Below are 19,233 nucleotides of genomic sequence, written 5' to 3'. Positions count from 1 at the left end.
TTCTCAAAGGCGGCTCGAACACCATTATTTTATTTAAAATATAAAGGAAATAAAGAGTGTTGTGGGCAAGTTAAGAGTGATTTGTTCACTAGAGTTTCAAGATATTTCAGAACTTGACATTTTGGAAGCAACGGTGAAATCATTCTGCATAATAAACCTTAAATTGCAGTGCATGATACAAATAAAATTAAAATCATGGGAAATAGCATCATAAAACCCTCCCCTAAACCACAAAAAATGAAAAGAAAATATCAAAGTTTTTCATTCAACTACGTGCTGGAACACAACATCTGGAACCAATTTCACAATACATGAAATTGATCAATTGACTGATGCTCACATCAATAAGAAGACTCTTTCCATCCGCCAAAGCTTTCTTCCTCACACCCCCTCTCAGAATATTCCTGCAACATAGCAAAAGATATAATGCACTTAGCACACCACTTATTTTTGCATGTCTAGATATGCTAATACAATTTAGAGTTCTTTATCCGGGTTCGTTTTAGTATTCAATTGAGACAGGTTTAAATGAACTGACGTAGATAGTGACGATTCATATAGTCGCTTTCAACTTGCTTGGCATTGAGGAACATTTGCTGTTTATCCGGGGTTTCCAAATGTCATGGACGTAAACACACACACACACTAGCTCTTTCACACACAATTTTTTTTTTCTTTAGAGAATCTAGTCAATGCGAAGCATATAAATAAAATTTGAGAAAGTAACTTGCCTCAGGAGTAAAGGTAAGACCAACTCTAATTTCTCCACAGTACTCTTCATCTTTAACTACATTATAACATGTTGTCGGGATGCTCCCTTCTGAAAAAACTGGCTCAATTGCTATCCTGCAAATATCATACCATTGAATAGTTCAAAAACAAATATCAACCAATCGACTTCTTTAACAAAACTGCACGTATAACCACACTATCGTACTCAAACTATGCACGTATAACCACACTATCGGACTCAGACTATGTGTTTGTACATAGAAAATACGTATCAATCTTAGATTCCCCTCTAATAGGATAAATGCTTACTTGACTCCATAAATTAGTAAAATCTGAACCGCTTAGACCAACCACGCTTTGTGTAACATTTGACTAGAAATTAGACATATAACCGATTTCAACATATTGGCAGAGGCTGCACGTATAACCACACTATTAAACTTAGACAATGTTTATATATATGAAAAGTACTTATAAATCTTAGATTCGCCTCTAATTAAATAAAGACTTACTTGGCTTCCCCCACAAAATCGTCCTCACCGACAGAATCACTGTCCATTATCTTCAAGAACAATTCTTCAACACCCTCAGAAATGGAGAAAACAAATGTTTCATTCCATTCTGGTTCAGATCCCTTCCCTATGGAAAGCCAATATCAATACGATCATAATTAATCTTATTGATCAACTTCATTTTATGCTTAAGCAATACGTATATGAAAACTAACTAAGACAAATTAAACAAAGAATATTATGACAATTGTACCTGCTGCAACACTGCTCTTTTTCTCCTGAGATCTACAAGTTAGGACCACATATGGATCCATATTATCTGTATCACCAAAATTACATTTTTCAACAGGCAAAATACAGAGTAGGAATCGAATGAGTATTATGTGAAAACAATACTAATCAATACAGATCCTCAAATATACCTAAAAATGAGAGTAAATGCTCTTACAAATTATTAAAGTCAAATGGCCAAGATGAATGTTGATTCTTTATAGTTTATTTCCTGGATTCCATTTTATTTGACATCATTTGACTAGACACAAACTAAATACTAATGTCACTAGTATATCACATAATTAACAATTGAAAATTAGTTTGATTAACAGAACATCAAGTCAAACTCTATACTAATTAAATTAGTCTAAATTTTTTAAAAAAATTAGCAGCAAATAACAAGATCCAAGATACAAAATCGCGTGCTCATGGATCAACGATCATGATCACTTCTCCTTAATTCTTTTCCCTTTCTTTCTTATATCATGGTGAATTAAACTTTTTAAAGACTGATTTTTCTTCTATTTTATTTTCAACAAAATTCTAATTATTAAATTGACCAGATCAGGAAAACGTGTTATTTGACATCATTTGACTAGGCACATAGCTAAATGTTAATATCACTAGTACATCACATTAGTAACAATTACAATTACAAAGAACCAGATCCATGATACAAAATCGTGTGCTTATGGATCAATGATCATGATCACATCTCCTTCTTTTCCTTACATCATGGTGAATTAATCTTTCTTCTATTTTCTCAAAACAATCTAAATTATTAAACTTATCAGATCAGGAAAATGGAAGAAGAATAAAAGAAAAGAGAATTGAATGAAATAAAACTTACTGAAAAAATCAGTGTTGTCAAGGCCTTTAGCCCCAACAAGAAGTACTTCAAGTTTTCCTCGTGTCATTTTCAATGCAAAAGTATTGCTAATTCCGAGGAACAAAAAAAGTTAGATTCTTGCAGGAATTTTCGGACAGAAATTGGATCTTTTTTCGATGACAATATGTTAAGCCCGTCTTTTTATACTGTCGAATAGGAAACCGGTTTAGGTGGGGTTAGATCTGGTGTGAGTTGTTGATCTTGGGTTAAGTTAACAAATGGCCTTCTAGTCTTGATCTTTTGATCCCGCTAAATAAAAATTTAAAAAATATTACCCTCTTCAGAAAACTAGGCAATGCTTTTGTAATCTATCAGGTATAAGTTGTGGACGTAAATTAGTTTTATCTAATAGTATATCTGCTCAATTGATCAAGTTACCTGCTTTATAGACAAAAGTTAGAACGTGTGCCTGATAGGCAACAAAAGTTCTTCCTGGCGAATTTTGTCAAGTGAAGGTCATTTTTAAAGATTTTATCAAGCGAGGATAAAAATTCAAGAGTAGATTCTTTTGGGGACACTACGCGTCATTTCCTGGTTGAACTGTTATATTGAAAAATGAAAATCACAATGTGTCTCTTAAATTTAGTATTTTTTTTAATGAATTTAAGTCGTATGTATTAATTGTGTAAAAAATATTTACGTATTAAGATGACTTATAAGGTAATTACATGAAAGAAAATACTACTATATAATTTTTACGAGTTTCTCTTCTATCCTTTTTCTTATGATCAAAATGTAGAACCGGAGGTAGCTATGAGTTCCAATATGATAAAACATTAATTATAAATAGATTAATAACCTGTAAAATCTATTTCTTAATTAAAGTTCCCTTAATGTTAAGAGGAAATATGGGTGGGGTTTGGGTGGGGGATTGAAACTGAAAGCAAAGCACATGTTACTTTGGTCAACTATGCAGAATAGCGTGTCAAGAGAAATAAGCAAACTCACATGCAATTTCCCTCTAATTGTGCCTACTTTAGCTTAATATAGTCAAAAGGAAAGTGAAGGTTAAAAGTGTACACCTAATTGGATTAAGGTTTTGGATAGAACGAAGTTGGAACTTGCCAGGAAAGTATCAGCATATGTGTGGATTTGAACAATAGATTCTATTTTATATTTTGTTGTGAGAAAAAAAGAAGAAACTACAAATGTTTCCCACAAAAAATTATTTATAGCTGGAGTAATTAAAACCTTAATTTTTTTATGCGCCTCAAAACCTAAAATATCAATTATCAACCACTAAACAATGTGCTACCACTCTAAACAGTGTGCCTTCTTTTGGTTAGTCATGAAGTCATGATGGCCAGCTCAAATGGTTTTGCATGAATAATGTTGCCCACCTGACCTTTTTTCATGTTTTAATTTAATCCCTCCTAATCCTAATGTGTCCCACCTTGCATGATGGTGATAGGATGCAATAGATTGATGGAATGCCATAAAGTTGACAAACTTATCGTGTGCCCAACTTACAAAAGATTAGGAGTATATTCTTAGGCCCAATGTAGATTGGATAGTTGGATATGGGCTGTAGCTCAATAGTTTGTGGACAATTCGCATATTTTGGGGTGGTCTTTAATTTTTGGCCAGCAAATTGGTGGTTTTTAATTTTTGGCTTTCGCCTAATACCATGAGGTTTGGGGTTCGAACCCCGGCTTAGTAAAAAAAATAAAAATAAAATTGCAAGGCAGAGTTTTGTAGCAAAGTTAGGCCTATTCGGGCAAAAGTTAAGCCTCATGCAGAATTTTGAATGCAAAACTCTACCGCCAAAGTTAGGCCTCAGGTATAGTTTTACAAGCCAAAGTTAGGCCTCAGACATAATTTTGCAAGCCAAAGTTAGGCCTCGGGCATAGTTTTGCAAGCCATCAGGCATAGTTTGCCTAAACCTCTGCCTTGCGATTTTTATTTTTATTTTTGTCTGAGCAGGGGTTCGAATCCGGAACCCATGAATTTTTAGGCACAGGGAAAAAACTAAAGATTTAAAATTTAAGGGACAAAACTTAAAGACCAGTGCTTTTGAAGGGCAATCCGCACAAAAAAAAACTTAGTTTGTCACTGCATCCTGCTTTGTAGACTTGTAGTTTAACGTATCCGTATTGTCCCATCTACATACGAGTTGGGCTTGCCTACGAGTTATGTCACACGGACCCTTATATACTAACATGTACCAGTTTACATTAGGGAAAAGCACACCACGTGACTTTTAGGAAATAGATAAGACAAACTTCACCCCTTCTCTAAAAAAAAGTTGTCCCTTTCACTCTTTAAGCTGATCTCTAAATTAATAGCTTGAAAAGTCAAAAGAGGGTTTTACTTTCAACTAGATTCATGCCTAAGTAAGATATTCAACATTATTCTTGGATTTTGATCGATGCTTTTTTTTTTTTTTTTGGGAATTGACAGATCAATAATCAAGAGATATTCAAACGTAATTTCACCTTTCGTATTCGTTGTCTTCTTCACAAAATGATGTCGAGTTGGACTAGTTGATCTCTTAATATATACAATTAATTACTTCTCAAATAACTTCCAAATTCTCTTTATAAAAAATAAAATCCTGCTTTTGGCCTCATGGTCTAGGTAGCTTTCGATGTTCAGTTTTTACAGCAACCACGAGGCATTTTTCTCTCAGAGTCCCACCATTAGAGAAGACGTGTATCATGGGCTTTTTTTAAAAAAAGAAAAAGATTTAAAGCTCTTTATCCATATTATTTAAAGTATGAGATCATTTTATCTAAAAATTTAAATTGTTAGAGATGACATACTTTATTTATTTATTTAATTATGCCTTCAACATTACCTGAGTCTGATTTTTTCTATAGATTATAATTAGCTCGTAAAAATTCTTTTTTAATAATGAGTGATGGTGCCGGCACTGACACTGAGACTCGAGCGCAGGACTTCTACCTACTCTGCTACCGTGTTGACTTATGTGATCATCCCATTTAAAGACTTAAGCTGTAAAGAGAGCACTTTTTTTAAAACTTAATTATATCTTAAGCACATTTCAAAAAAAAACATGGAAGATGATCAAGTTACGACAATTGAAGTTTCTTGAACAACCAAACTGACAGAAGGATAGCTCGCGCCTACTTAGAGTAGATGGAGATTTTCGGATGAAAAAGCGGCACTCAACATGACCTATTAACCAAAATCATGAACAAAGTCATACCATGTTCTCGAGAGAATATGGCGATGATTCATGATTGCCATGAATGCTGCCCCCAGTACGTGTACAAGTTGAAAGCCATTTTCTTCTCGCACACTACAACAGACACGTGTCAAAAAAATTTGCAACAAAATTAACGTTAGAATATCCCACTCACTAGTCACCTCTACGCCACCCCATTTGCTTAACTTTTTTTTTACTGTAGATGCATAAACGTTTTCTATTAATTATCCACTAGATATATGCTTTGAATTAATGGTGGGACTTGGGGGAAAAAAAAGTCCTCTCAAGTCTCAATTAAGAGATCTGTTATAAATAATTAAACATAAGAAGCCAGTAGATATATAAGACAAAAGAAAACAATATTTTTCTAAACAAGGGGAAAGCAAATGTCTGTAAATAAATTATTAATCCTACAAATTAGTAATTCATCAATTTAAAGTTCTTTTATTTATGAAAACTTGATCAATTAAAAATGAAGAGCATGTAATTAGGCTAAATACTTATTCCCATTCGGTGTTATCAAACTAAGTACTTTAAATTTAGTAGTCCAACATTAGAGTGACAATTAGTCTTTAGCCACCAGAATTACATGTGGAATGAGTGAACTCGGTCTAGTAAAAATTTAATCAAAAGTAAGGCTATATATATATATATATCATGTATTTATTGGTTTGCTATAAATATAGATACAATTAAGTTATTTGCCCAAATACCAATTTGTTGAACATGGCCACATGGGAATATCAATAGAGTTCGGAACAAAAATGCCCCCAAAAAAATTATTTTGAACCAAAATATCCCAACAAAAAAAAATGTTACAAAAGTACCTTTAAGCGCAAGAAAATATCGCGCTTAAAGCACTTAACCGTAACTCCCGTTAAGTGCTTTAGCGCAAAGATTTTACTGCGCTATAACAAATCTATTCTCTCACCTATAGCGCAGTATTTTACTGCGCTATATCACTTATTCTCTCACCTATAGCGCAGTAAAATACTGCGCTATATCCTTCCACATAAAACCCATCGGGTTCCACCACTGGTCCCTCCAGTGGTTTAAAAAAAAAAATAGAAACCGCCATTGAAGGAAAAAATGAGGTGGTCCCCACATCCAAAAACGTCATTTTCTATTAAATTTCGTCTGGAAAGTTTAGATTCTCGGTATATTCAAGTCGAGGAGCAAGATTCTAAGTTCGAATGTTGGGGAAAAGTGGCGTACAACTCGATTAAAATAACTCTATAAAAAATCTTCGATTAAGGTTTTCTACTATGAACTTTTGCTATTATTTTGTTATATACATTATATTCTAAGCATGCTTAACATTTAATCCTTGCTATTTTCCAAAAAAAACTTGTTCGGACTGGGCAGTGGCTTTTGCCACTGTTCCGGTTTTTTTTGTTTTTTTGTTTAATTCATTATTTGTTAAATGTTTATGAATTGTTAATTTGTTAAATGTTTATGAATTGTTAATTTGTTATATGTTTATGAGTTGTTAATTTTTTAATTATTTATGAATTGTTAATGAATTATTATTTTGTTAAATATTGATTATGAATTTATTTGTTGTTAAATAGTGTTTATGAATTGAAAGAAGTTGATTGGTAATGAATTATTATGTTGTTAACACTTTGTTTGGATGATTGTTATGTATTGTTTTGACATTTTTTGTATTGTGTTGTATTGTATAGGACCAAATCAGTCGTTACATAAAATTGGATCTTTCGTCGTTACATAAAAATAATATTAAAGTAACAATCAAAACAAACATTGTATTTAAATTAACAACATAATATAATACAATAGGTAACAACCATCCAGACAAGTTGTAAATGATTATGAATTGTTATCTATATAATTTTAAAAGCGTGAATATATATATGTTAAATAAAAAAAGATTATCTTAAAAAGAATAGTTAAAGTTCTTCTTTTCATAAATACATAAGCTAACAAAAAAAATGTCAAGTTTGTAGGAAAATATGTGGTCGACGAATATACTCTTTTTGTTTAATTTTATTGTAGTTGTGTTGGCTATTTGGTCAACTAAAAATATATCACATATTCAAAATAGAGTTCTAAACAAATATTATGCTTTGAATTTCGATTCTCAAACTAATTAACTTAACAAGTCTTTGCCATCACATAATTCAAAAGTAATTAACTTAAAAGTCTTTGCCATCACATATGTGTCCTTACTATCACATATTAAATTTACTGCATATCCCATGTTAATTATTTACAAATACTACATAATTCACATATTCCCTGCAAATTATTAATTAGTTAATATAATTTATCTTTCATTTCAAGAATAATGACTAATTTAGTTTGTCGGACAACCGTCTTTCATGGATCCGAATGTTCCCCCTCGGGCCCGATGCTCACGCTCACGGGCCGATGATTACCCGGGGCCCTCTGTTCACCCGGGACCCTCTGATAGATCAGTATTGTCTTTGCAAGACAATCATAGGTCAGAATTATTATGGGTCGGTACTATAGGGTAGATGGAGAGCCACTATACACTCGGTACGAGCCTCCTCCTGGTCAGACGTAGGCGACAGAGTTGACTAGGCTCACCCACTTCGTGCACTACCCGGGGCCGCATTTCGGGACGTAGTCGGGTTCAAATTAGTGCACTCGCACTTATTTGGAGGGTCTTGATCCGGTTGACGACGGCACCCCGCGGAGACGCTCGTGATCGTCATGCCCGTTTGTACCGCTATTATATTCGGGGGCATCTTGTTCCCGAACTCATCGGGTGCCTTTGTCGGCTTACGTTATTTGATTTTCTTGGAGCATCCGGACCGCACCGGGACTACGGTGGGGGTGTCTTTTTTTGGCGTATCTTTACGGATGCTCGTGCCGAGCGTCTATTGGTGTTGTCAGAGATGTGTGTGGATTTTTTGCTCTTCTCCAGCTAATATTTTAAGTGTGCCTTCCTTTAATGTAGACAAACCTCTTGAAATGACGACTTAAAAATCGTATTTTCTAATATCGCTTACAGTTATGGGCATGGGAGAGAGATGCTTGCCTTTTCGGCCGTACCTAGCATCATCTCAAGATTGACATGCCTTATGCGGGGAGGGGACGGCGGTTTTGATCGGGATGTGGATACGCACCACAATATTCTACCATTCCGGGACCAGCTTGATCACATAACGAACAATGCGGTAAAACAATTTAAATTTACATTAATAATTTAATTAAACGTCTTTTCGACTTGGTGATCACTGATTTGTATGTATATGTTATGCGGCTATTTATATGGACGCCGTACGTCGCTATATTAGATAGTTTGCCGGCCTTACGTAGGGCGGTCGGGGGGTTTGGAGGTCGCGGTGTCCATTGATACACCCTGGACATCGTAGAGGAGCACATGCCCGAGCGTGCCTTACGACGCTTTGGGCATACGCGCAGTATACCCCCGATGTCCGTCATGAGCTCCGACACTACCGGCGGGACGATCGGGGCCGCGTTGATGATGATTTTTTGGCTTTCATGGATGTTCAGCTCCACCGTTGGGAGAACAGGTTGGGCACTTTAGCGGTGGTCGGCCATTTGACTCCCATTGAGCATTACATGCGCTAGTATCATCAGATCACATGCCGACTGATCGGCAACCCAGCTTTGCGTCCCCCTAGAGATGTAGGATACTCAGCACTCGCGGGGCAGTATGAGGCATTGGTAAGTTTATCGTATTTAGATTTATTTAATTTGCATTAATTGTTACGTTTTAAAAAATAATTTTTTTTTTCTGTTGAACACAAATGCAGCTGGTGGCCGTACAACGTTTACGCATCTTGGGGTTAGAGCATATGCCTTACCCGGGGCTTGCGGCGGAGATGGTACGGATATCGGAGGATGGTATCCGGCAGGCAGGCGAGACCGGGTGCTCCCAGAGGAGGCGGCCGGCGAGGACGCCGGGCCGCCGGGGACGCCGGGGGGGGGGGGCCGCGTGTCGCGTTGCGCGCTGAGGACCCGATGGTGGAGGACACCATCTGGTAGATGAGGCGGATGAGGCCGATCTCGTTTCCGAGGGGCGTTCGCGGTCTAGTCCATCCGCGGCCGTTCAGTGCGGTGGAAGCTCACTCCGGGACTCACCTACGTTTACGCCGGCACTCTTACTTGCCGAGATAACCGGGTCGTCGTCACGGCCCGAGAATGCATACATGGAAGGAGCGTGATAACGTTGATTGGGCGGCGTTACGCGCTTCATTAGCTGATGAGCGGCCTGTGAGGAATTTAGAGGGAGCCAGGATTCTTGACTTCGATGAGTTTTTGATCCCGGTTAGTATTTAAAATACTTATTTGTTCATTTAAATTATTTATTTAAATATATATATGTTACTCATTATTTAGTAGTATTTTATATTTTAGGATTCGGCGCCGTCCACGAGCCACCCACTCAGGCGTTTTCTCATGGGTCTGCCGAGCCAGCGGTGTCTTCCCATATGACTACCGAGCCACATGTAAGCTTTTTATTAAAATTTCTTTTATTCAATATAAGGTCAATATTTAATATATATATTTGATTATTTAAAGTACTTATTTTAAATATGTATGTTACTTATTATTTCATTTTTTTTTTGATATTTTAGGATTCGGGGCCAGTGGGTCCATAGGAGCGACCCATTCAGGAGCATTCTCATCAGCCTGCCGAGGCAGAGGTGTCTTCTCATGAGACTACCGAGGCGCATGTAAGTTTTTTACTTAAAACTACTTTTATTCAATAAAAGGTAAATATTTATTTAATTTTTATAACCTTTACTTGGACTTCGAACGAGATCTCGTCCGGAGACTACCTCATATTCACCACCACACCCATCTCAGGAGCCTACAGACCCATCTCAGGAGCCTACTCAGGCGCCCGTTGACACACAAGTTTGATTAAATAAATAACGTTAATGTATGCAATATAAATAAGAAATGGTACTAATTATTATATACTTTTCAAGTTCATCCTTCGGCGCCTGAGGTAGCGACTCCCGACGAGGAAGAGGTCGAGTTTCCAGACCTAACTCAGCCTGAGGTTCTGAGCGTGCTAGCGGGACCAGATCCCAAGAAGAAGCACGTTCTAGTCAAGGGCGCACGGGCCAGGGGAAGAGGAGATGATCATGACTTGGAGCGCCCGGTTATTAAGAGGAAAAAGGACGACGGAGACAATGGCGAGGGCGGTGGGGATGGCATGAGCCTTAGGCCTAGGGATAGTCTCCGGCATACTACATGTGGGACCCATCCTCGATAGTGTATATACATTAGTGTTATACAATTTATCGTAAATATTATATATTTTTTGCATATTTATACATATTATCTTAGTTTTTATTATTGTTTATAGTTTCACATCCTAAATTGATAAAAAAAAAAAAGTTGACACATTCGAAATAAAGTTAAGCATTAATTTTAAAATAAGACGAAACCCTAAAAGATAAATAACGTAAAGCTAATGGCTACAAGTCTTCAAACAAAAAAGGACTTCGAGCACTTTTCAACCACTAAAACGACAATCCAAAGTATTGCGTATTCTTTATGTATTGAGCCTATCTTGTTAATTGTACAAATATAAGTAGGGTTCTATCTAAAATATTGAAGTTCCGGAGTCTCAAAGCATGATTAATATACGGCTAAACTACGTAAAAAGGAGTGAAAATGGAATAAGAGTTAGGAAAATGGTGGACTACTATAGCGCAGTAAAATAATGCGCTATAGATTAGCGCATTATTTTACTGCGCTAAAGGTCCTCCCAGTTAACTGCTATAGCGCAGTAAAATACTGCGCTAAAGCACTTAACGAGGCCGTTACGGTTAAGTGCTTTAGCGCAGTATTTTACTGCGCTAAAGGTACTTTTGTAACATTTTTTTTTTGTTAAGGTATTTTGGTTCAAAATAATTTTTTTGGGGGCATTTTGATTCCGGACTCATGTCTATGACCAGTGTGAACAAAACATATTACTTGTAGGCTGTATATTATATTGGCGGCTTTTCGTTTCAAGCGGAGATATTTTCGCTACAAAGTTTGCTCGTGAGCATTATCAGATTATCCCCAAAAAAATTATTTTGCTTCTTTATATGTACATTGTTCATAATAATATTGTCAGGCCCTTTCATTTAGCCGCCTAGCAATCTACCTTTGCAAAAGCATCTTTAAAGATTATTTATATATATCTATATATTAATAAATCAAGTGTCATTATTAAAATGCTTTATGTCCATAGTGCAAAAAGCCGCCATACCCCTATATATTCCCCTAACTCAAATTTCAATATATCCAACACTCAAATCTTCTTCTTACTAAAATGTCCACTAAAATGAGTCACTTGACAACTTGTTTAGTGTTCTTACTCCTTGCCTTTGTGACTTATACTTATGCTTCCGGCGTATTTGAGGTCCATAACAACTGCCCATACACAGTCTGGGCGGCAGCAACCCCCATAGGCGGTGGCAAACGTCTTGAGAGAGGTCAAAGTTGGTGGTTCTGGGCCCCACCAGGTACTAAAATGGCACGTATATGGGGCCGTACTAATTGCAACTTCGATGGTGCTGGTAGAGGTTCGTGTCAGACTGGTGACTGTGGTGGTGTCCTGGAATGTAAAGGATGGGGTAAACCACCAAATACCTTGGCCGAATACGCCTTGAACCAATTCAGCAACCTAGATTTCTGGGACATTTCTGTAATTGATGGATTCAACATTCCCATGTCTTTTGGACCAACTAAGCCTGGGCCTGGAAAATGTCACGGAATTCAATGTACTGCCAATATAAATGGTGAATGCCCTGGTCAACTTAGGGTACCCGGAGGATGTAACAACCCATGTACCACATTCGGAGGACAACAATATTGTTGCACCCAAGGTCCATGTGGTCCTACAGAGTTGTCAAGATGGTTCAAACAAAGATGCCCCGATGCCTATAGTTACCCTCAAGATGATCCTACAAGCACATTTACTTGCCAGAGTTGGACTACAGATTACAAGGTTATGTTCTGTCCTTATGGCGCTACTCACAATGAAACAACAAATTTTCCATTGGAGATGCCTACAAGTACTCTTGAAGTGGCTTAATTAAGTAGATTCATAAGAGGAGCCATCTCTTTCTTGTTTTATTTGCTTGAATTTTGGTCATTATTTGTCTTTGTATTCCCCCATGCACATTTCTTTTAATTTTGTTTCTTGAGGTGGCTAAGATACGAATAACCATCGATCAATCGATCACATATTGTAGTTTGTCTTGCACATGGTATTTTAAATTTTCACTCAAGAGCGCATGCATTTGGAGTTTCATTTTATTTTTTATTTTTAATTATAATTATTAAAGTCTTAAACCTTAGACCAAAAGCAGGAATTAAAAAAAATAGTCTTGATTACATTCTACAATACCCAGATCTGAAAATATAAAATTGCAGGTAGGGACAAGATAAAATTACTTCAGGAGATCTTGTGACAGGTCATAATAAGTTAAGAGATGAAAATCTTTTTTATAAGCAACTTTTAGAACATTTTCAAACCCTCAATGTTCAATATCTGTTTTGAGCTCGGCTAACTCAAATTCGCGTTGGAAAAATCTCACTTGAGGATGAAGTGCTCCTTTCCAAAAAAGAATATTCAATAAAAAATAAACATAAATATTATCATTCCACCACAACGTGTATTTTAGCACCTCATGATGCATGCTCCATGACTTTTACACAACTACTCCTGAAAATAATAAGCAAAGTCCTTGACATAGTAGTATTTATCTACTTAGCCTCATCTTGAATATTGATTGATTTTTTTGTTTGGAAATGACAGATCAATATCAAGAGATATTTAAATAGTTTCACCCGCCCTTTTTCTTATTCTTGAAAAGAGTCTCATATTCGAAATCCACCAAATAACTCAAATTCATGTTGCATATATAAACCTTATATAGAGGTAATATTCTGTACCAAAAATTTCACAATTCTACTTCATTGTCTTCTATATAAATGCCGTTGAGTTTGACTTATTCTCTAACTACGATGTATTAGTTCGTTAGTTATTTCCAAATTATCTTTTGAAAAAGAATGTGGTTTCGACCTTATAGTCTAGCTAGTGGCTTTTGATGTTCGGTTATTGATAGTACACAAGAGGCTTTTTTTTTTTTTCCTCCCAAATCTCCACCATTAGAACACACATATAACAAGTGGATATATAATTAATAGAAAAAAAAAATGCCAAGTGGATAATTAAAAGAATACTTATGTGCATCTACAGTCAAAAGTCAAGAAAATGGGGTTGAGGATATAGGTGCGTGGGGCCATTACGTTGCTTGGTGGTTCATTAATTTATGATTACTATATTTTCAAAATAAGTCATTTCATTCCACCAATTTATGTTAAGGCCAAATCAAGTAGTTCACTTGGGGCAAACACTTATCAATTTGTATATACATCAAATCAATAAATACATACCATGAGTTAGAATATACATAATTAGTATTTAATCACAATTAATTAAAATATATTACCATTTCATTAAATTAATTAACTATAATAAGTTGTCTTGATTTTATGTGAACCCCTGATGAGAATAAATATTTACTATTGATTGGGTGTAAAGTAAAGAATGGGCGTAGTGACTCTCTCATAGCCAGTGAGGCATTGACACAATCATATAATGGAACACAGATAAACATTACCCACTCGTTCCAATTTTATGTGACATAATTTGATTAGACATGAAGTTTAAAACAAAAATAATTTTTTATGAAATTTGTGATTTTAAATATGTCTTGAGATTTTTTTATATCTCTAAAAACATATTGTTAGAGATAAAAAGCGAAATTTATGATCTTAGATATGGCATGAGATTAAAAACATACCGTTACAGGTAAAAAAAAAAGTGAAGTTTTTACATACACATTTATAATCATTTCTTTTTAGATGTATTAATAAAGAAATAGTGCAATATAAAATAGACTGAAATGAATAATAATATTAATATTTTCCATTGTGTCAATGATTTTGCTTATTTGCAGAGTTTGCTGCATAGAATTCAAGTAGCACGTGCAGCATCATTCAGTTACTTACGTACTTGAAAATGTTCTAAAAGCCGCCTATAAATAAATATTTTCATCTATTGACTATAGACCTTAAAATAATGAGCTCCTAATACTTTATCTTAATTCTTATCCCTACCATTTTATATTCTCCACATCTGGGGCCTGTGCTAGAATGTATTTATAACTATTGTTATTTTATCGGTCTGCTCCCATTAATTAATTCTCATTGATCACGTCTAACAAGAAGCATCGAGTTAATAGTAATAAATCGTGTTATATCGTGGAAATATTCTAGGCGATAAATTTAATTAATCGAAATTCAAAAGCAAAAACTTCCCCTTTACCATAATTAGCCAGGACATTATCAATACTTTTTTGTTGGTTTATTGATCCAAGGCTTAAGACTTCACTAAAAATTAAAAAGAAAACAAAAACATAAAAATAGTTATCCAAATGCACTGTTGATTTCATAAAAATCAAGACAAAAGTACATGTGTTATGATGTGACTCTTATTCAGTTCTTAGGCTTATTACAGCATATATCACTTGACCACTTCAAGCAATTTAAACAGAGTATAGAAACTCAAATTTACTTAGCCACTTCATCACTTCCAGGCATCTCCAAGGGGAAATTTGGGCCAGTAACACCGTTAGGACAAAAGACAACCCTATAATTTGTACTACCACTAGGGCAAGTAAAAGTGCTTGAAGGATCATCTTGTGGGTAGCTATAGGCATCAGGGCATCTTTTCTTGAAAAACTTTGAATACTCTGTAGGACGACATGGACCTTGCGTGCAACAATATTGTTGTCCTCCAAACGTGGTACAAGGGTTATTACATCCTCCAGGAACCTTAAGGGGGCGAGGGCATTCACCATTTATATTGGCCGTGCAATGAATTGCGTGGCATTTCCCACCACTGGGGTTGGTCGGGGCGAAAGTCATGGGAATGTTGAATCCATCAACTAAAGAAATGTCCCAGAAATCTAGGTTGCTGAACTGGTCCAAGGCGTATTCGGCCAAGGTGTTTGGGGGTTTACCCCACCCAGTGCACTGTAGGACCCCACCGCAATCACCGGTCTGGCACGAACCCCTACCTGCAGCATTAAAGTTGCATCCAGTTCGGCCCCATATACGTGCCATCTTAGTGCCCCTCGGGGCATTGATCACCCAAGTCTGGCCCCGATTGAGACGTCGACCACCACCTATCGGGGTTGATGCCGCCCAGACTGTGTACGGACAGTTGTTTCGGACCTCGATAGTGGCAGCATGAGTATAAGTCACAAAAGCAAGGAGGAAGAAAACAAAAGAAGATCTCAAGTTGGCCATGTTTGTGGACAATTTTTTTTAACAAGTTGTTGGATATAGTGACAAATTATTTGATGGTTTATATAGGGGTATGGCGGCTTTTGGTACCATGAACATTAATCCAATGTATATCAATATAGATATCATACTTGACTAAGTAAACGAATAATATTGAGATATGCTTGGTTAAAGGTTGAGGTGGCAAAATGTATAAGAGCCGCCTAATAATAAATTATTTTATGAATATAGAAGTCAATTATGTTTGGTGCTAACGCTTATCTATTACTATAAGCTATGTCACGTGATGACGGTACTTTTTCTCAAAACTAAATAAAAAGAAGCAACCCTTTTTTTATTTCATGGCCAAAGTTTTCTTCCATACTTACCTATGCCATTTTTCTTTCATCTTGTTTAAGTTTCAAACGCCTTATTTATTTTACCGATTATTCAGGAAGTATTTAATAGGTATATATTTGCCAAATTCAAGTGTTCAATAGGCTACTACTAAAGTTCAAAGTATATAAATAAAGATTTATGTCAAATTTGAGGGACATCGATATATTTAATTAACTCTTCATATAGTTTAGGAGTATTATCAATAAATCGAATAGTCACCGATGCCGTTCCTAGCCGTAAGAGGTTTGTGTGTGTATATATTTGATAAAAACATATCATAATCAAGTAATTTAATGATGTGAAAATATGTATTGATTAATATTAGTGAAATTAGAAAAAATTATCGATAAATATAAGTCATGCATTCATTGATTTAATACAGCACCGATACGAATGAGTTGGTGCCATTCTTTATTATATGTATGTACACCTTAGTAAAGGAGAACAGAACAATAGTTCTCAGTTTTTCTCTTCTTTACTTCTTAGCGGGCTGCCTGAGCACAAGCATGGGCCGAAGTCCAAAATGAAAACATTGGCATGATATAGGATCATTAATGGGAATTAATGCCACTATTTTGTGTAGGTCTTTAATTTCTGTCCCTCATGCCATACGACTTTTTTATGGGACATAATTTTATATTTTCATATCATAATAACCCATAAGTTATGCTGCGCATGACAAGAACTTATGTCCTACTAAGCATAAATTCGATTGCTAAAGGATAAAAATTAAGTACCAGCTCATTTGAAGGACAAAAAGTGCAATTTCTTCCATGGTATAACTAACTAATTCAGATTGTGCTTTGAAATCTCACTTTGGGGTGGGGGGGGGGGGGGGGCAGGTTGTAAAGAACTCCTATTCCATTTTCAAAGTTTGAACTTGAGACCTCTAATTAAACTATATATTTAAAAAAAAAAAAATATTCACCCCCACAGAACCTTTGGTGGTGTTTCGAGAAAACTGCGATAACACAGTAAAAATTTATGTCTCTCCCTATATCTTGTACTGTCTCCTATTTGTGCTAATAATAATATTAATTAATTAGTTCTCATGTTACTCGGTCGTATATAGGGATCATTTGCTTCTATGGTTTTTTTTTTTTGTTGCTAGATCTACATGAAATATATATACAATTCAATTTTCGGAACAACTTTTCAGTGTAGTATTAAAAGAACCCCAATTGATGCAAAAGTCAAAAAATAAAAATAAAAAGTGGGGACCCCAGGTGGAAGGGGCAAATCGAACAATCGTCAAGTTTATCATCAACATTAAAATAATCTTTACTTATGGCTGCTTTTAGATAGACAAGTGGCTCTTACGTATATAATTGATGCAAAAAATATCTCCTACAAATATCCCTGTAAAACCAAATGAATCCAACACTTGTAACAAATAAAAACAGTTTATTCATCAGTTTCGATTCTTTAAAGCAAGTAGAATTGAATGGAGGCAAAGAAGTCTATGGTGAAGTTAGCTCACCTGGTTGCTCTCTTGCTTCTTGGATCATGTAATTAGCCATTTTCCACTCTCATGCCTACATTTATTTCTATTTTTTTTTTCTTTTACATGTATTTCTATTTATTGAAAAAATTAATTATGCATAATTATTCTATGTACAGGCTTGCAACCTCTCATTGCTCGAGATTTGGAAGCCGACATGAGTGATGAATTTAATATCTTGCAACTTGATGTGTCTCAGTCCTTTTGCCCAGGTTCGTTTTTACCTTTCATGCATAGGTCAAATATTATTTTTATTTATATGTATTAAATCTTGAATACCCTTAACGAATATAAAAGATTGAACCTAATTTAGAGTTTTATGTTTGACATCAAGATCGGGTGTTTCTTCTATTTTTTTTTTCCTTTGAAGGAAATGAAGGGGAAAAATAAGAATTATGACGACAATAGCGTGACATTAAATTTATGAAAATCAAGATCAAGATATATATGAAAAAGTAAGAGCATCTATGTTGCAGCAGTAGTTTTAACATAATCCTTCATAAGTTCATATTGTCTGATGATTTAGAATGAAAAAAAAAAAAAAAAAATCTTCAACGGTCAAAAGCGCAATTCATTTAGTTCCGTTGGTTAAGTTTATATATAGTCCATATTAATGTTTCTTATGTTTTTTTCTTCACCATATAATCACAATCTATCTCTTATCTCCCTTTCTCATTATATGTATAAATTACAGGAGTGACAAAGGAACAATGGCCAGAACTTCTTGGGACACCAGCTAAGTTTGCTATGCAAATAATTCAGAAGGAAAATCCAAAATTAACCAATGTTCTAACTGTACTGAATGGTACTCCAGTCACAGAAGATTTAAGATGTAATCGAGTTCGTCTTTTTGTTAATGTGTTGGACTTTGTTGTACAAACTCCCCAAGTTGGTTAAAGGGAGAAATTACTCACCTGCAACATCGGATAATTATACCAATAAATAAATAAATTTTACATCAAGTTTGATGTATTAGGTGATGGAGCCCAGAAAATAAATTGGAGCCGTACTGTTATGTCTCTATGTACTCCACGACTTCTTGATAAATAAATGATAAATGTGGCTTTTAATTTCAGTATATCATCCTACCTCTTTTTTTCTCTTTTAATTTAAGAAGTAAATCATAGTTGTTTGGTTCTTTTCGTTCTCTAGAGGACATACATACGGGCGGACATACATTATCCTAAAAGATATCATGGGACAACATTGTTTTGTCTATTTTTTTTTTTTTTAACTAAATATGTATATACAGATTATAAATAAAATAAAAATATTGTTTATAAATATGAAAATGACATTGCTTATTATTAGTGATTTATTCCTTTTTTCATTTTTTCAAATAAACACTGCTTAAAGAAAACAGTGCTTAAAAAATTATGTGCTACACAGGATATTTCTGGCTAGTAGTATGAAGAATTTAGACAACTACGGAAACTGGATT

General features: G+C 35.2%; 4 protein-coding genes across 5 annotated transcripts; 2 read left to right on the top strand and 2 right to left on the bottom strand.

The window, feature by feature from the left end:
• Positions 1–119: 119 nt before the first annotated feature.
• Positions 120–2,663, bottom strand: LOC132030493 (elicitor-responsive protein 3). Of its 2 annotated transcripts, XM_059420147.1 has the most exons (5): positions 2,368–2,650; positions 1,498–1,563; positions 1,245–1,371; positions 732–846; positions 120–404 (listed from the first exon to the last, which is right to left on the bottom strand). In XM_059420147.1, exons 1-5 carry the CDS (start codon positions 2,432–2,434, stop codon positions 342–344), a joined length of 438 nt encoding a protein of 145 aa, XP_059276130.1. In that variant the 5' UTR covers positions 2,435–2,650; the 3' UTR covers positions 120–341. The 2 variants fall into 2 exon arrangements, with proteins under 2 accessions (XP_059276130.1, XP_059276131.1); XM_059420148.1 differs by lacking the exon at positions 1,498–1,563 and having other exon boundaries at positions 2,368–2,663.
• Positions 2,664–11,826: 9,163 nt separating this feature from the next.
• Positions 11,827–12,825, top strand: LOC132030489 (osmotin-like protein). Its single transcript, XM_059420142.1, has one exon. It carries the CDS (start codon positions 11,865–11,867, stop codon positions 12,627–12,629), a length of 765 nt encoding a protein of 254 aa, XP_059276125.1. The 5' UTR covers positions 11,827–11,864; the 3' UTR covers positions 12,630–12,825.
• Positions 12,826–15,031: 2,206 nt separating this feature from the next.
• Positions 15,032–15,962, bottom strand: LOC132030490 (osmotin-like protein OSML81). The gene has a single exon (XM_059420143.1). The coding sequence runs from the start codon at positions 15,914–15,916 to the stop codon at positions 15,176–15,178; it is 741 nt and encodes a 246-aa protein (XP_059276126.1). The 5' UTR covers positions 15,917–15,962; the 3' UTR covers positions 15,032–15,175.
• Positions 15,963–17,640: 1,678 nt separating this feature from the next.
• Positions 17,641–18,870, top strand: LOC132030491 (proteinase inhibitor I-B-like). The gene is made up of 3 exons (XM_059420144.1): positions 17,641–17,799; positions 17,912–18,004; positions 18,487–18,870. Exons 1-3 carry the CDS (start codon positions 17,736–17,738, stop codon positions 18,687–18,689), a joined length of 360 nt encoding a protein of 119 aa, XP_059276127.1. The 5' UTR covers positions 17,641–17,735; the 3' UTR covers positions 18,690–18,870.
• The last annotated feature ends 363 nt before the right edge of the window (positions 18,871–19,233 follow it).

The sequence above is a fragment of the Lycium ferocissimum genome, chromosome 9 (assembly GCF_029784015.1).
Source record: "Lycium ferocissimum isolate CSIRO_LF1 chromosome 9, AGI_CSIRO_Lferr_CH_V1, whole genome shotgun sequence".
Lineage (NCBI taxonomy): Eukaryota > Viridiplantae > Streptophyta > Magnoliopsida > Solanales > Solanaceae > Lycium > Lycium ferocissimum.
Note: the sequence above shows the minus strand (reverse complement) of the source record. Positions and strands in the feature narration are given on the sequence as shown.

Excerpts from the sequence above, each read along its gene's own strand:
- LOC132030493 (XM_059420147.1), bottom strand. The coding sequence starts at position 2,434 with ATGACACGAGGAAAACTTGAAGTACTTCTTGTTGGGGCTAAAGGCCTT. Across the intron at positions 1,372-1,497 it reads AAAGAGCAGTGTTGCAGCAG|GGAAGGGATCTGAACCAGAA; the intron begins GTACAATTGTCA and ends GGCTTTCCATAG. Across the intron at positions 405-731 it reads GTCTTACCTTTACTCCTGAG|GAATATTCTGAGAGGGGGTG; the intron begins GCAAGTTACTTT and ends GCTATGTTGCAG.
- LOC132030491 (XM_059420144.1), top strand. The coding sequence starts at position 17,736 with ATGGAGGCAAAGAAGTCTATGGTGAAGTTAGCTCACCTGGTTGCTCTC. Across the intron at positions 17,800-17,911 it reads TCTCTTGCTTCTTGGATCAT|GCTTGCAACCTCTCATTGCT; the intron begins GTAATTAGCCAT and ends TTCTATGTACAG. Across the intron at positions 18,005-18,486 it reads GTCTCAGTCCTTTTGCCCAG|GAGTGACAAAGGAACAATGG; the intron begins GTTCGTTTTTAC and ends TATAAATTACAG.
- LOC132030490 (XM_059420143.1), bottom strand. The coding sequence starts at position 15,916 with ATGGCCAACTTGAGATCTTCTTTTGTTTTCTTCCTCCTTGCTTTTGTG.
- LOC132030489 (XM_059420142.1), top strand. The coding sequence starts at position 11,865 with ATGTCCACTAAAATGAGTCACTTGACAACTTGTTTAGTGTTCTTACTC.